The 17625-nt window shown below is 48.3% G+C and overlaps 2 protein-coding genes across 8 annotated transcripts; both read left to right on the plus strand.

The window, feature by feature from the left end:
* Positions 1-1044: 1044 nt before the first annotated feature.
* On the plus strand, positions 1045-17433 carry ZNF628 (zinc finger protein 628). Of its 7 annotated transcripts, XM_083580540.1 has the most exons (7): positions 1045-1441; positions 2856-2929; positions 3607-7077; positions 12645-12747; positions 14694-14771; positions 16270-17122; positions 17153-17433. In XM_083580540.1, the coding sequence occupies exons 2-4, from the start codon at positions 2891-2893 to the stop codon at positions 12684-12686; spliced, it is 3552 nt and encodes a 1183-aa protein (XP_083436666.1). In that variant the 5' UTR covers positions 1045-1441; positions 2856-2890; the 3' UTR covers positions 12687-12747; positions 14694-14771; positions 16270-17122; positions 17153-17433. The 7 variants fall into 7 exon arrangements, with proteins under 7 accessions (XP_083436666.1, XP_083436664.1, XP_083436665.1 ...); XM_083580538.1 differs by having other exon boundaries at positions 16270-17433; XM_083580539.1 differs by having other exon boundaries at positions 16785-17433.
* On the plus strand, positions 12706-15236 carry NAT14 (N-acetyltransferase 14 (putative); the record flags this gene model as incomplete). The annotated part of the gene is made up of 2 exons (XM_083581759.1): positions 12706-12747; positions 14694-15236. 2 exons carry the CDS (start codon positions 12706-12708, stop codon positions 15234-15236), a joined length of 585 nt encoding a protein of 194 aa, XP_083437885.1.
* Positions 17434-17625: the final 192 nt, after the last annotated feature.

Genomic DNA, 17625 nt, shown 5'->3' on the forward strand with positions numbered 1-17625 from the left:
GCCAAGGAACAGGTCAAGCAAAACATTTTTTGAATAAAGTAGTTCTAGGAAGAAACAAGCTAAGCTCATGAACTGCACTGGTGTCTTTTGACAAGAAGAACAGAAAGGATGCTCATTTTATGTAAAGTAGCCTACAGAGATCCATGCAGGCTGTTATTACAAATAACTGTACTAGTCCTTTCTTCCCAAATGAACAGACTATTTCCTACCAGGTACAGCTCTCTCTATGCAGCCAATAATCTGCAATTGCACTTTTCCTAATCATCCTTTCAACCAGAGACGGAGTGAGCAGGATCTCCTTTAGTTGTGGCAGACTTAATGCATACAACTTAATGCTGCCCCCAGGTGGATAAAGGATAGCTGCGCCATTGATTTTCTTAAATAAGAGATAACATACCTGTCTTTTAACAAGGGGAGAAAGGATGAGAATGGAAACAGCATGACAGTGGTATGACACTTGTTCTACACAACTTCACCAAGGCAATTTCATTTGTTTAACAGATCTGGACTTGAACTTGATACACTCTGTTCTTATTTGGCACCATATTTCTGGGAACTCTTTGGGGCTGAAGAGCAGGCTGTAAATATGTGTGCCATATATAGATAGATAGATAGATAGATATTACAATAAAGAGGGTTCAAATTCCTTTTTGAGAGTTCAAAGAGAAAATTCTTCACGTTGCTGTTTCTCCCATTCCTCAGCTGTCAGTGAAAAGGCATCACCTGATAAAATTCCCCTTTCTATACCCTCCCGCCACAAATTCCCCAGACTGTTAGCAAGCCCCATTCAATTCAATAGGACTTACTTCTCAATTGCTATCCGCCCCCGATACTCGGGGTAGAAGCAAGTTGATAAACAAATATTATTAATTTTCAATTATTTCATTTAATACCAGCGAAGGTAGGATGATGTCATTATTAACCGTGATGTCAGTATTCACTAAGGCCACATGGAAGCAAGAGCTGGTCAGCAACTTAGATTACCTGAGCTTCCTATTCTCACTATAATTAATTAATTAATTAATATTAAAAATGGTGTTATCGGGCTCACAACAGCGAGGTCACGAAGTTTATTGTAAGGCCTCCAACGCGCTCATGATAAACGCCACTACCACCTTTCCGGCGACACACACAGCTTTCCCTTCCCCAAGCGCTTCCCAAAACACGTGGTGCGGGAACAACATGGCGCCCGGCAGCGTCCTCCACAAGAGCCTACAACTCCCGAGATGCTTTGCGTGGCCAATGGCATCGGCGCAAAGGGGTGAGGCTGGCTGCCCTCGCGGGCGGTTAGTGTGAGCGAGTTAAAGGTTGGGTGTCTCGCAGCGCCGGCCGTTGGGAGGGTGGAGCGACAGCCCCTCCCCCCCAGCCCCGCTGCACCCCTCTTATCCAGCTCCTATTGAGACGAAGTGCGCAGGGAGGAAAAAAAAAAAAGACCGGCCAGGTGAGGAAAAAAAACAAGAGGCAGAGAAAGAAAGGGAGAAAAGATGTCGCGAGGCCGAACGGCAACGAAGGGGGAGGGGCGGCAAAGCTCGGTTCCTTAAAGGGGCAGGTCCGCATTTAAAGGGGAGTGTGCCACGGAGAGGTTTCCTCTGTTTTTTTGTCTGCCGACAGAACAGTGCCTTGTTCTGAGTGGCGAGAGGGTGGAGGAGGCACGCTTTTTAATTACAGGCGCGGGGGTTTGGCCCAAAGGAATCCCCTCCCCCAGCCTACGTAACGTCGGCAATAAAGCGGAGCCCTTAAAGCACTTTGCTCATGGTCAGGAGAGCCATCTGACTCTTTGGCGCAGGTCGGGGAAGTGATGCAGGGTTAATCTCTCCAAAGGCTGGGCTCGGATATTTTGGTCCCCTATCCTTAAACTTTCGGCACAAGAACACGAGCGGAATTCAAAAACTTTAGCGGCTGCTTCGGGAAATTGTCCCCAATGCAAGTCGTGGATAATTGTGTGAAACAAGACAGCCTTAAATCCTCTGGAAAAACAACAGCACTGAATTGTGTTCTAAATTGCGTGCGCTCTGTTTTCTATGTAGTCAGCGTTTAATTTGAAAGGTTAAAAATTAAAACTTTTTTGCTATGCGGTCCTTGGAGTGTGGGTTATTGCCAGTGTGGCCCTTGGACATGCATAATAACCTTGGCCACTGTTATTTCCATGTATAGATCAGGAACTGAAGCTAAGAGATTTTCATGGCATACAGGCTACTTCAACTTTTCACAGCTCATTTGCTCTCCTGATCCTAGTCCAAGCATGACTTCAGGCATCCATGCTTGTTTAAAATTATTTGTGTCTCACCTTTGTCTTCTCAGCAGGGCTCCTGGGTAATTGACAGAAATTAATGACAAAGGTTGATGGTGGGAAATGACCACTAACCGGATTTAAATGCCACTGTTGTGGCTGGTCCAACTGCTGCTGTTCAAAGTTTCCATGGTGACCATCAAGGAAAATACTGCCCGCCCCCCATACACACAATGTGTACACTGAAGCAGTCAGGGCCAGGTAGCACTAGATGTTTTGGACCCAGGCAAGTGAGGCATCTCCTGGGCATCTGGACAGTCCGCAACTGCTGACTCTTCCTGCTAGCAGAAGGAAGATCCCTGGGGAGCAGGGGTGGGGTGGGGGGCAAATGATGATGGGAAGGTGCCTGTTTTCCAGGCTGCGGTCTAGGGATTGGGAACCTGTAACTCTCCAGATGTTGAACTGCAACCCCAGTTATACATGACCATTGGCTATGCTGACTTGGGCTTCTAGGAGGGCCACTGACTCACCTTCCTTGGCTCCAGAGGTTGCTATGTAATGGACTTTTATGAGTTCAACACCAAGTAGGGACCTAACCCATGTGTGTGTTTTGGGCAGGGGGGAGGGGGGAAGTCAGCCTCCTAGGAAGAACATAATGTCATGGTAAAGATCATCCTGAGAAGGAGCAGCTGTTCCATCGTGAGTTGTATTTTCTTCCCTCTGCATTCCTTTTCCCTCTTGTATCATGTCTACTAGATTGTGAGGGTAGGACAAAGGACTGCCATTTTTAAAATACTGGTACAGTACTTAGCAAATTTTAATAATATTAATAATAATATTATTAATAATAAAATTACTCTCCTCAAATGCTGCATTCTTTTAGTCAGGGCTGTTCAAACATTCACTTTCAATCATAAAACAAAATGACTTCCTGTGTCTGTGAGCATCACTCAATGACCACTGCTTTTTAAAGGTGGCAGGTTCATTTGAGGTGATTTTTACTCTCTCATTTCCAACTAAGGGGCTATGTGTAAGAAACACCTCAGTAATTCCTGGAGCTTGTAAGGTAAGTGCTAGTTTGCTCAGCTAGTTTCCCATTTGAAAGTGAAGCGGTAAAGTTCCTGTGCAGATTTTACTGTCTCAAGCACAAATGGAGAGGTGCCACAGCTCAGTGGTAGAGCACATGCTTTACATGCTGACTCTCTCAGCTTCAATCTTTAAGCATCTTCTGTTTAGTGATGGAAAAACTGTGTGGACAGTATCAAGCTAGATCAACCAATAGTATGATTTAGTATAGGAGAGCCTCTATAAATGAGGCTAGGTCTGTCACAGTTACAATAATGGTGTTCTCTCTTTCTCTGCATGTGTTTTTCTAGCAGGTGAACTCTGGTGCAATGGTGGGAGCTCAGCAGCTAGAAATGCAGGCAGCGGCAGTGCCAGCGGTGGCCCCAGCAGGTGGAGGCCCCAGTGGCAGCAGTGGCGACCACCAGTATGAGTGCCTGGAATGTGGCAAGGTATTCAAATGGTCATCGCGGCTCATCCACCACCAGAGGACTCACACAGGCGAACGCCCTTACAAGTGCTCAGAGTGCCCCAAGGCCTTCAAGGGGTCCTCAGCCTTACTGTACCACCAACGCGGACATACGGGGGAGCGACCTTACAAGTGTGACAAGTGCGGCAAGGCATTCAAACGGTCGTCCTTGCTTCAGATCCACCAGAGTGTGCATACTGGCCTGCGTGCCTTCAAGTGCGCTCAGTGTGGCCTGGCCTTTAAGTGGTCCTCACATTACCAGTACCATTTGCGCCAGCACACTGGCGAACGCCCCTACCCTTGCCCGGCGTGTGACAAGGCCTTCAAGAACTCTTCCAGCCTGCGGCGCCACCGCCATACACATACAGGCGAGCGCCCCTATGTCTGCCTCATCTGCAGCAAGGCCTTCACGCAGTCCACCAACCTGCGGCAGCATCAGCGGGTGCATACTGGCGAGAGGCCCTACCGATGCCAAGACTGTGGTAAGGCCTTCACCCACTCTTCCAACCTGGCGCTGCACTGCCGATCGGCACACGCTGCCCGCCCCGCCCACACCTGTGTTATCTGTGGCAAGGCCTTTGCATCGGACACCTATCTGCAGCGGCACTTGGAGTCTCATGGGGACATTGCGCCTCCAGCACAGCTCTTCTTGGAGGAGCCAACCACCACTGTGGAGATGCTGTTTCGGTGTAGTGTCTGCCATCTCACCTTCCCCTTGCAGGAGCAGCTGCTGAGCCACCAGGAAGCACACTTGGCCCCAGCAGAGCCACTGCCTCTGCCACCACCACCACCGCCACTACCAGTGCAGGAGGAGGTGGCGGCTGTAGCATCCCCCACACCCTCCCTAGCTTGCTCTGTGTGCAGTAAGACTTTCAAGAGTGCCGCGGGTTTAGCACGGCACCAACAGAGCCAGCACTCATCCGATCGCACCTACACCTGCATGGTGTGTGAACGCTCCTTCCCGGCACTGGCCAGCCTGTTGGGCCATCAGCGTTCGCATCCCCCGGCTGAACAACGGTTGGAGGAGGCAGAGGTGACGTGCCCAGCACAGGCAGAGCCAGTGCCTGCGGCCACAGTGACGCCACCCCCACCCCCTGAGCGCCCCTATGTGTGTGGAGAGTGCGGGAAGTCATTCAAGGGCTCCTCTGGGCTGCGTTACCACCTCCGTGACCACACGGGCGAGCGCCCCTATGCTTGCGGCGAGTGTGGCAAAGCCTTCAAGCGCTCCTCGCTGCTGCGTATCCACCAGCGGGTGCACACGGGCTTGCGTGCCTTCACTTGCTCCACCTGCGGGATGGCATTCAAATGGGCTTCCCATTATCAGTACCATTTGCGGCAGCACACCGGCGAACGCCCCTATGCTTGCCAAGATTGCGGCAAAGCCTTCAAGAACACCTCGTGCCTCCGGCGGCACCAGCAGTTGCACACCGGTGAGCGGCCCTTTGCCTGCCAGACCTGTGGAAAGTCCTTCACGCAAACATCCAACCTCCGGCAGCATCAGCGGGTACACACTGGCGAGAGGCCCTATTGTTGCCGGGACTGTGGCAAGGCCTTCACCCACTCCTCCAACCTGGCGCTGCACAGACGTACCCATTCGAGGGAGCGCCCCTTCCAGTGCCCGGTTTGCTCCAAGGCCTTTGTCATGGCCTCTTACTTGCAGCGCCACTTCCGCACCCACAACAGTGCTGAGGCGCCCAGCCGCCCAGCCACCACCTCACCTGCCACCACTCAAGAGGTGCAAATCATGCCTAACTTGCAGGCCACTCTGAATGTGGAGTTAAGTGGCAGCCCAGCCCCTCCTGTCTCGTCAAACACTCAGACTTTCCTGCTTGTGCAAACATCACAGGGCTTGCAACTTATCCCCAGCATACAGCAGCCGCCGCAGCCACCCCCACCCCAAAATTTACCCCCCAAACTTATCCTGCTGCCTAGTCCCCAAGTGCCCACTACATCCACTGCTCCCACCAGCATTACCCTGTTGCCAGCTGCTCCTACCACCCCAGGCAAATCTGCCCTGGTCCGTCAAGGTAAGGCCAAGAAACCTGCGCCCTTGGCTCCCCCACCACCATCGGTGTCTGGCAACCAGAATATCATTTTGATGCCCAGTGCCACCGGGACCAGCATGCAGCCCCTCTCAAATGTGCAAATCCAGAGGACGCCAGGGCTACAGACTAGTGGACAGAATGTTATTGTTCTCCAGAGCTTGCCAGAACAGCAACTGGGCACGGTGCAGATCCAAACTGTGCCAGCTGCTCCACCAACAGGCACTATTCAGATTCAAACCTTGCCCCAGCCCCTCCAGAGCTTTCCCACTGCCCAGCCAGGTGGCACTTTGCAAATTCAGACCGTACCTGCTTCACAGCAACCTGGCACAATCCAGATCCAGGCCTTCCCACATCCTCCACAGACTGGCATTGTGCAGATTCAAAGCCTGCCCCTTCCCCAGAATACAGTCCAGATCCAAAGTTTGCCCACCTCCCAATCAGGAGGCACCGTGCAGATCCAGAGCCTGTCTAGTTGTCCACAGACTGGCACAGTGCAGTTTCAAACTCTTCCACCTTCCCAGAAGATGAACACTGTACAATTCCAAGCTGTGCCATCCTCTGAGCAGGTAGGAACCCTACAGCTCCAAACTCTCCAGCCTTCCCAGCAAGTGGGCCCCATTCAGATCCAGACCTTGCCATCCCTGCAGCAAACCAGCCCTCTGCAGATCCACAGCCTCTCCCCCTCCAATCAGCCTTTGACCAGCGTCGAAATCCAGAGCCTCTCGCCTTCCCAACAGCTGGATGGCACCATTCAGATCCAGGAGCTGGTTTCTTCTCAGGAAGGGGAACAGCTTCAACCTTCAGAGGAGATGACCAGTGTTCAGCTTCAGACTTTGAGCCCACCACAGGAGATGAATGAGGTGGGGACTTCTCTGTCCAGCTCCCATGAGCTCTCTGAGGTGGACCTCCAACAGGGACCTGGTGTGAAGGAGGAAAGCCAGGACCTAATTGTGGTGCAGAACTCTCCAGGGGAGGAGCTTTTGGGGCCAGGCGGGGAGGTGGAGAGCCTGGAAGGGGTGCAAGACATGCACTTTGAAACTTTACAGACCGATGAGGGAGTTCAGAATGTGTTGGTGCTGAGAAGTGCAGGAGGAGAGCAGACCCGGTTGTGCGTGCAGGAGGTGGACAACATCCAGACAGTGCAAGAGCTGCCTGGCCTCCAGCTGCAAGGGCCCGAGGGTAGTGCTGGGACTGGGCAGAACCTCCTGATCATCCGTAGTGCCCAGGGGGAACAGACCCTCCAAGTGCTGGAGAGTGTGCCAACACTGCAGGTGAGCAGCCCGGACAGCACCCAATCTACTGGGGACAGCAACAGCGCCTCCCAAATGGTGCAACTTCTGCCGAGCCCAGTAACTTCGCAAGGCCTGCCCTCCATTCAGATTGTGCAAACGGTACCCAACATGCAGCTTGTCCACACTTTCTGAGGACAACTGTCCCCATCCCTGCGTTGGAGTACCAACTGAGACTCAGTTGTGCTCTCACTAGTGGCTGCTATAATTAACTGTGTTGCCAGATGGGATCGACCTGCGCAACTTCAAGACTCCTGGAGGTGGATCAGCTTAGGTTCCTCAGGACAGTGTCATGAAATGACAGCAGAGAGCTTAGCTCACGCCCATGCCTGCAGGTCCAAAGCATACCCTTGAATCCCTCACTTCCTGCTCACATGGGGATTGCTGTTGCTGCCCGTGTCCTTGCAGTTACAATGACTCCACTACCATGTCCTTCCCCCAAACACTTTTGTCTTGTTTTGCATGTGAGAAAGGGATAGCCAGTCCAGTCCTCGATACAATCCCTAACCCACACATTTCCCCATCCTGTCTGAAATATGTTGTTCCAACAAGAACCAAATGTATGTGCAGTCTGATGGTTGGAAGACTGTGCAGCCAGAATTCCTGGTTTTTTTCTCCACACTGGACAGAAAATATAGTTAGCAGATATCAACTGGACTGCTGGCCTCTCTCCATTTCCCTGCTGTGTTGCAATTTTGGAGCTAAGTGCTGTGGAGCAGTGTGAGCTCTTTTTATGTATTAGAAATGGGGAAAGTTTGAGTTTTTGGGTTTTCCTTTGATACTGGCTGCTGCAGGAGGCTGCTTTATGAGCTGTCATAAACAGCATCTTTTTCCGGTTAAGCCCCTCTTATCTATTCTCCATTCCAGCCCCTCACCATGTGCAGAACCACATTTATTCCCAAGTGTACCCCAGTTCCTGGTGCTAACAGACAAGAGGGTCATAGACTCTTGGTCTAGAAGAAAAATAAAAGACTGCTTCAAAGCATTTTTACTCCTTTCTGTGTATTGTGCAGAGGTTGGGTTCACCAATACATGTCATACTTCTTTTGTGCTTTTTAGGTCTGACTGGCATTTCAGTAGCAGATTGCATAGTCCCCAAAGGAAGTCAACTAAGAACATAGGAAGTTGCCTTATACAGAGTAAGACCATTGGTCCATCTAGCTCAGTAATGTATATATCAGGGTTTCCCAAACTTGGATCACCAGCTGTTTTTGGACTACAGTTCCCATCATCCCTGATCATCAGTCCTAGCTGTAGTCCAAAAACAGCTAGAGACCCAAGTTTGGGAAACCCTGATCTAGATTGAACGGTAACAGCTCTCTAGCATTTCAGGCAAACATCTTTTTCAGCCCTCTCTTGAGATATTGTGGCTTTGAACCTGTGTTCTTCTCCATACAAAGCATGTGATCTACAACTGAGCTGCAGCCCTGCAGCTTTAACAGGCTTGAGAGGTGCAAGATAAAAGGTTCCTGCTTAGAGGAAACTCTTTATGTTTTTCTCAAGCAGCTTCAACATGCTAGATATTGAATTTTAAACTGAAAGGTGCTGGGACTCAAGCCTAAATGGGAACTTAAGCTTAGTGTTGAAAGTCAGTGCAAATGAGGTCTCTGTACAAGATTTCTGGAAAATGCAACATGTTTGGTGAATTTCTTGGGGTAGGAGGTTCTGCAGTTTGAGGAATGATTGTGGTTGAGCTGAGAACCAAAGACCAAAGTGGGCAGAGTTGAGACGTGGGATTTCCTGTGGGTTTTTTTCTTTCTTTCTCCAAGAACACTGAGATCCACCAAACTGATGGCTCAGGTTGCTGAGCCAATTATGTGCTGCACACTGTAGCCCTACACTTGAATAACCTGTACAGTGCTACCTCAGGTTACAGATGCTTCAGGTTACAGACTCCGCTAACCCATAAATAGTACCTCAGGTTAAGAACTTTGTTTCAGGATGAGAACAGCAATTGCGCGGTGCAGCAGCAGCAGGAGGCCCCATTAGCTAAAGTGGTACTTCAGGTTAAGAACAGTTTCAGGTTAAGAACGGGCCTCCAGAACGAATTAAGTTCTTAACCCAAGGTACCACTGTACAGAAAAAGCTGTCCACAAAAGCTAAACAAGTGAAACCTGGCCATGCTCTTTCTATTTATGGTTTGTTAGCAATCTTCCCTCTCAGTGTCTTACTCTATAAATTATATGATGCATTGCATTTTAGTACTTGAGAATTGACCATCTTGGGAGAGCCACTGGTTCCCCACCTCCAGCAGAGAACACGGGGAAGGCACTTTTACAGGAAAAAAACCTGAAAAGATGAAGAACCAACCCTCAGGGTCAGTGTGGGACAACACTCCTGTTCCACAGGGGATTTTTTCCCCACTGTGTTAATCATGTTCTTAAATACAGTGGTACCTTGGTTCTCAAACTTAATCCATTCCAGAAGTCCGTTCCAAAACCAAAGCGTTCTAATACCAAGGCGTTCTTTCCCATAGAAAGTAATGCAAAACGGATTAATCAGTTCCAGACTTTTAAAAACAACCCCTAAAACAGCAATTTAACATGAATTTTACTATCTAATGAGACCATTGATACATAAAATGAAAGTAAAAATCAATGTATTGTAGTATAAAATAGAGATTATTGTAGATGATAAAAATTAAAATTACATTTTTTTCTTACCTGCACTGATAGTCATTATTTGGATGGGGGGGGGGGGCTTTTATCCATTTCTGTAGTCACACAATCAATCAGTAGCTGAACTGAGTTCCATACAGTCACAAAAACAAATTAACCGAAAAAGCTTCGAAAACAAAATCACAAAATAAATAGCAAAAACAAAAGCGCCAAACTTAATCTGTTCTGGAAGTCCGTTCGACTTCCAAAATGTTCCAAAACCAAGGCACAGCTGATTGGTGCAGGCACCCCAGAAACAATAGCCAACAACCGCATCGGATGTTCGGCTTCCAAAAAACATTTGGAAACTGGAACACTTACTTCCTGGTTTTTGGTGTTTGCAAGCCAAGGCATTTGAGAACCAAGGTACCACTGTACTGCATGGCAGGAGGTGAATGGCTCACAGATACGCTTAAGGTGAAGACAGACATAATTGTAATGCTGCCTTAGCCATTTCACACATTCCTTTTTTTGCCAATGTGAACTGCTGGTTTTAATGCTTGTTTAACAGGCAAGGAGCTGTTAAAAAGACCTATGCCCCATGTGAATTTGACAGTCAGCCACCTTGTGGTGACGTTAAAGAATTTTTTAAAAAGTAACATCCCCATTTTGCAATGATAAACAAAATGGGTTATAAATGGTTTACTGGGTCAATGCCAATGTTACTGTTTTTAAATGCCAGCTTCTAAACCACTCAGAACTGTTATGCTTCTTCAGACCAATATCCATTTCCTTTTGACATTGGCCAGCAGCCAGCTAGATGCAAAAAGGAAGCTCACAGGCGGAACAGAATGGCTACAAATCAAATTGGTGCACCTGCTTATCTCCAACAACGATGCTTACTTTCTTAATATTTACATTGAGAAAGCAACATGTCAAAGGTTACTTTCGGGAATTCGGTGCTTACAATGTAATGAAATAAATCCCTTTATTTTTGCTGTCTTAACCATGAGCCCCAAACTCAATCCAAACAAACAGTCTGTGCAACTCTTTAAAAAAAAAAGTTGAAAAACAAAACCCTTATGGAAAGACACATACACTTCCAGGTGGCTTCCAACTTCATGTCAGCAGCATAAAATGGGTACATAACGAAAATGATACATTAACAGCCACCAGCTGTTTACATTATGGGCAGCAGGTCGTGTTTTTTTTAACAGTTCCATAGCAGACTGGCAGCAATATGGGAAGGCTTTTCCAGATTTCCCTCTCTACTAGCTGGCTACAGCAATACCCGTTGAATTCCCGCCTGCCACTTCACCATGAAAAAGAAAAAGAAAATTAGAAAGTCAGATATTTCCCTAAGTCCTAAGCCATTCAAACTGAACCTACCCCCGCTGCTGCCCGCTCTCTCCCATAAAAGGCAAAACGGGTTTGGGACTCGCAGCGCTTGAAGGCCCCGTTTCGCCCCCTTAGCAACAGTTGCCAAGAACTGCGTAAGGAGCGAAAGGCTCCGAAGAAGCCAGGAGCGCCACGCATGCGCTCATGGAGTGAGGCGCTGGAGCTGCGAAGCTGGGGAGGGTTGACTAAGAAGAGGCTCTTGGGGCGAAGCTGTTTTCCCCTCTCCTCCCCCCCTCCCTCCTGAAAAAGCGGGCGGGGTGGGGAGAGAGAGAGAGATGTAGGAGGCCTCGGAGAATTCCATGCTCCTTTTATGCAGGGGCAAAGGCAGCCGCTTCCTACAGGCTGGGTGAGTCCATTCCGCGCCTAGGGGGGGAGTGGAGAAGGTTTGCGGGCGTTTCTATTTCTGCGGAGGGGTGTGGCCGCAAGGGCTAGAGTGCCGTGCCCGGTCAGTTTACGACGGTGGTGCTGGCGTTTTATTGCGGATCTGCCTTTGCTCTCGGGAGGGGCAGAAGGGGCAGGCCGGAGAAATGTGGGCGTCGCGTTATTTTTGTCCGTTATGTGGCATAAAATAACGGTGGTGCTCCATTGCAAGGGATCCTACCTTGCAAATAGAGTAGGGGGCGCAGGGAGCTAGCTGGGAATCAGAGGCTGCTGGTAAAATGGCTCCCACGACCTTTAATTAAATGGGGGGCGTGCAAGTGTTATTTCATAAAGTATACACGGCCTCGGTCTCGTTCCTTTTCAAGACGACCCCAGGAGGCATGTGGTCCCTGTTTAAACAGATGGGAAATTAAGGCCAAAAGATTGCCAGTGAATCTGCTGCTGAAAAAGGATATATTCTTCCCAGCTATACCGGTTGTAGTTGCTTTTTTAAGAGTTGCCAGCTTCTTTTCTTACCAAGGCTCCTGTGCATTTAAATTGGAGAATGATTGTCAGGCATTTAACACTTTAAAATGGAAAGGGGGTCTGTTGAGATTTCTTTGTGTGTGTAAATGTACAAGAGTCATGCCACAAGCAAAATAGTTTTCAACTCTTGCTGGCATTGTAGGAAGTTGCTGCTTCTGTGTTTGTTAGATTGACCCCCCCCCCCAAAGTACCTATTCTCCTTTAGGAAGGGATTGGAGTAAGAGTCTTTCTCCTCATCCCCCAATATTATTCTTATTGCTGTATTTGTATCCCGCCTTTCCTACACAGAGCTCAAGGTGGTGTGCCTGGTTATCTACCCACTCTTCATGTAATATTCATAACAACCCTGTGAGGTAAGCTGAGAGACAGTGACCGGCCCAAAGGCACCCAGCAAACATCATAGCTGAGTGGGGACTTGAACCTTGGCCTGTCAGGTCCTGATCCAGCATAACCACTACACAACACTGCCTCTGGTTTCTGTGCTGCTTCAACATAAAAATGCTCCCCATTTACTCAAGAGTGTCCCCAGCCATGTTGGAAGGTTGGGCTCTGACAAATGACCCATTCTAGTTGGAGACACTTTCCTTGTCCATCCCAGCCTCTCATCAAGGACATATCAGACAATAACTGGGCTTTCCCTCTTTGAAGGTGCCATCTGCTGGCTGCCAGCATGCCTACCCTGGAACCTGAGCAACTGACCATCAGAGAAATGAGAGAGGAGGAGACACCAATTGTCTTGGAGCTTCTGAAGGTGAGGTGGGCTTCTGAGAGAGGTGGTGGAGAGCCCAGGCTATATAAGCACTCTCCTTCCTTTCTAAAGACTTACGGAATGTGTCATTTAATAGGAACCTTCCCCTAGAAGTGGGAAAAAGGCAGTTTGGTGTTCTCCAGATGTTGTGGACTACAACTCCCTTCATCCTTTACCACTGGCAATGCTGATGGGCTGGTGAGAGTTGTAATCCACCAAACTGGAGGACATTGCATTGTCTACTTCGGGGTCAGCAAACTTTTCAGCAGGGGGCTGGTCCACTGTCCCTCAGACCTTGTGGGGGACCAGACTATATTTTTTGGGGGGAGGGGGGAATGAATGAATTCCTATGCCCCACAAATAACCCAGAGATGCATTTTAAATAAAAGGACACATTCTACTCATGTAAAAACACGCTGATTCCCAGACCATCCACAGGCCGGATTTAGAAGGCGATTGGGCCAGATCCGGCCCCTAGGCTCAGTTTGCCTACCCATGGTCTACTTCATATGTTAGAGCAGTTGCACATTGCAAGGGAACTGTGTGTGTGTGTGTGTGTGTGTGTGTGTGTGTGTGTTCTAGGAAGCTGTTTCAGTTCGTTTAGGGCAACACTTCCCAAACTTGGGCTGCCAGCTGTTTTGGGACTACAGTTCCCATCATCCCTGACCACTGGTCCTGCCAGCTAGGGCTCATGGGAGTTGTAGTCCAACAACAGCCAGAGAGCAAAGTTTGGGAAACACTGATTGGGGTAACTAAGAAGTCTAATCAGTGTCCCAAATAGGAAGCCTTCTAGAACAGCATCTTCTGCAAAGCGCAGAGCTCCTCAACAGACAACTTGGAATGGGCAGGGATGTTTGAAAACCACTGAACTGGTATTACTTGTTCTGCATGCAACTTTATTTCCTCATTGTGATGCTAGCACTTCTGTTTTCTTGCATTCCTTTCACACTGCAGTACCTGTTGCAAAGGTGGTTTTTTTGACTGATATTTCACGCTAAAATTCATTGACAGCAGTGAGTGTGGTGTGACACAACAACGAAGGTTACTGAACACTGCCACTCCTCCACTACCCTTTCTGCACATGCATGCTTCTGTTCTCCCATGATTCACCCATGAAAACAGTAGGAAAGAACTTTATGCTGGCATACCGCCTCAATTTTTGTCACTTTACACCTACAGTTTTCTGGCTTATTGGGGTTGCAAACAGATTTTTTATGAAAGCAATTAACATGGAAATGAGCACTAAACTTTACCATATTCTGCTAGATTTCCAGAAGCAGCTTTTACATAATGTAAAAGCACAAATATAATGCAGAAATTAGACAAACAGAATAAACTGCTGCGTGAATGCAGCCCACTCTTCCTGCCACATCCACTCTGATGGGGGGGAGGGTTAACTGAGCATATTAAAGCTAGAGAGAGAAAAAATTGAGATGTTTGCAGCATAAAAAAAAAATTAAAGGGGACTTGGCAAGAAAAGGAGCTACATTTGATGATACTTACCTCTAAGGGTTGGGCAAGAGGCAATTGTGTTACTGTGTTATTTATCTCACAGTTGAACACTAGAAAGAAAATTCCCTCCACACTTAAAGACTGGGAAGAAAATTTCCTAAGGGAAAGAAAGCGTGGTTCAATCCACTGGCTCTATCTCAATTCCAATGCTCTTTTGTCGAGGTTCCTTGTTTCCCACTAGAGCTTGCATTATAGAAAAGCTGGGGTAGAACAACTTTCGTATCTGCAGGACAGTTCTGCTTTCAGTGTGGCTCTTGTCTCTCCAGCCTTTTCTTAGCTCTGTGCAAGTTGCTACAGACGTCATAGAATTCCCCTCGTAGGTTTTCAAGTAAAGTGAAGGATAAGCATTTTTTTAGAGATACACAACACATCCCAGGTCCCTCATAGCTGTATATGGTCCTTTACTTCATATCCCTTTCTATTTCTTTCCCCACCAGGATGGATTCAAGGATACAGAGAACCGCCTGATCCTCTATGTGCTGACGCGGCCTCTGGCTTTGCTGCTGATGGCGGTGGTGAGCAGCGGCCTGCGTTTCTTCCTGAACTCGTTTGTGGTGGCTCTCGTGCTGCCGGTCCTGCTCACCGTGGTGGCTCTGAAGCTTCTGCTGTGGCGCTCGCCGGACTTGAGGCACCTGCATGCCTACTACAGCGCAGGGCAGCGTGGGCTGTGGGTGGCTGTATACGACGAGGACGACGTGTGCGGCTGCGTGGCTCTGGAGCCCTGCGGTGGGGAACCACGCACGGCGGAGCTCAAGCGCCTGGCTGTGAACCGGTGGTACCGGCGCTCTGGCGTGGGCCGCTCCCTCCTCAGCTTCCTGGAAGCTCACGCTCGCGCCCAGGGCTTCAAATTCTTAGTGGCCCAGGTCTCGGTAGTCACCAAGGCGGCGATTGGGCTCTTTGAGAGCACTGGCTACAACATGAGTGGTGGGCGGCGGTGGCTGGGCTACACCATACAGCAGGAGTTCAGCAAGGAGCTCTAGTTGGTCTGCCTGCCAGTTAGCCACTAGGGAGGGACCCTCCCTAGTCTTGAGGAATCCCTGCCGGCCCCCTAAATGTGGGGAAAGCACCGAGCTCCAGAAGCAAGACTGCAGGGAACAAGTCATCTCTTAAGCCTGCAAACAGGGCAGTTCCTCTCAACAAAAATGGCTTTCTCTGCCTGGAAAATCATACACTGTAACCATGAACACAGAGCTAAGCAGGGGAAAGGGTTGTCCATTAAGAGCCTTCTCCCTGGTCTGCCACGTCACTCAGGCTCCCTGTCATTTAGAGATTTCTACCAAAGCCACCCCAGATTATCTGTCCATAGTTTTGAAGAGCGGAAATAACCAATACTTAGTTGTTGACCCCTCCCACCCACCCCATGCCCTGCCTCTGGTCAGACTCTACACCAAACACATTCAAATCTTATACCAGGGTAAACCTCAAATTCTAGGACTTGCATAAATACTGCATATAAAGCAAACCTGGATTTCTATACAGTGTAGTTGCGTGAATGGCATTTTACAGAATATGAGAGGGCAGAGCTCTATGCCAAGGAGCTTTATTTATTTATTTGCTATGTTTTATTTAATAATAATGATAATTTTATTATTTATACCCCATCCATCTGGCTGGGTTGCTGTATAGCCTTGCCCTATTCTACTGTCTTTTTGTGCATTTGGAACTTCATGGGGAGGAATGCTTTTTTGTGTGGGTGGGTGGGTGGTGGTGCATATTTTAGGAATATGCACAGGTGTGTGTGGACAACTTTTCTGCTTGCGCCAAATCTCCCCCTCCCTCCCAAGCTGCTTTTCCTTAAAAAAAGAGCTGCTGGGGTTCTGTTACACTCATTTCCATGCAACATGCAGTTTGACGTACAAGATGGCAAATGGCACCTTGTTCTCTGTTGGATTTGTGCAGCTATCAAACTAGGTAGATTCGAGAATGATCCATTCAGGGCTTTATAGGTCAAGGCTGATCCTGTCAACTGTGTCTCTATACGCACATGGGTTTTTTTTTATGGTATCATTGCAGCTGACAAGGACTTTGCCTCTATGGAGCCTTTCAGCTTCCTCCCGAGTCCCGGGACTTGGGGTCTGAAGAGAGAGAACCTCTTCCATGTGGCTTCTGGATCCCAGTTCCTCCAGAGGCTGAAGCAATTGATAAAACTGTGGATTGGTTGTGGGATGGGTGGGAATCACATTTCCAGCTCCCAGCTTCCAATTCAAGTCAGCCTGGGCTTGCAGCATCTCTGTGTGTTCACCCCACTTCCCAAGAGGACACAGCAGACTGGAGACTCTATGATAAGGCGATTCAGGGAAATGTATGATAACACTGTAGATAAATATGTCTTGCTAACGGCCTGTGATTATGAGTGGGAAGAAGTGGCTGGACCCAGGGGTGTAGTTCATAATGCAGAAATGCACCCTGCAGCCCTCTGGAATGAATCCCTGTTGGTGGAGACTGGGTTACCTGGTATTGGGTGTAGAGGAGATATTTTGCTTTCATTATAAGTGCTCTCTATATGAGCCATTTCCGTTTCCCCACAGGAGCGACCCCTAAAGAAGGAACAGGGAGCAATGGCTCATTTCTTTTTAACAGGATGGTGAGGATTTCAGCTGGAAACCACCTTCCTTGGAAAAGTTGGGCCATTGGATGAGGGAAAAAAATCTCCACTACCCCCACCCCACCCCATCCCCCACAAATAAAAAGCTTGCCTACCCTAGTGTGTCTAGGGGAACTGTATTTTCCCAGTGGATGAAAACTGGGAAATGGGCTTGAAGTGTGAGGGAGATAAAACATGTCCGCATAGATTAGATCTTTATATGTGGAGAATCCAGAGGCGAAAACTTGTGATACAGAGAGTTGTTACACCAAAGGTCAAATGGCATATGTGTGTGAATATGTACAGGAACAGGCTTCCCCAGGTTTATGTAATTTAAAACGGGTAGATGTTCCTCCATTTAAGAAATGAATGGTGGGTAGGGAGAGGGAGGAATCCAAATGGGTGGTGATTTGGAGAGGGTTTCGAAACACTGGAAAGGAATGACTTTTTGTATGTGTGTATAAATAAATATTCAGATGGTTTTAATTAAATAGTTTTAATGACTTGGGCAGTTCAGTTGCCCTCTGTGTGTAAACCTCATTGGCGGACGAAGGTTAAGATTAGAAATTAATTAAATACACATTTTAAAACAATCTGAATGGCATGGAAATTTGCTGTACTCCTGCTTATCTGTGATGCAGGCTGAAATTTCTGAAGAGTCCAGGGCAGCTCCACATCAGACGTATGCCCAGCACCCTTAGATGGAAGGGACAGTCTTTGATCAGGAATCTACTGCAATAAATTTCAAACTGTGTAGGACATAAGCTGTGAATACTTAGTAGTGC

The sequence above is a fragment of the Podarcis filfolensis genome (assembly GCF_964270895.1).
Source record: "Podarcis filfolensis genome assembly, chromosome: 13".
Lineage (NCBI taxonomy): Eukaryota > Metazoa > Chordata > Lepidosauria > Squamata > Lacertidae > Podarcis > Podarcis filfolensis.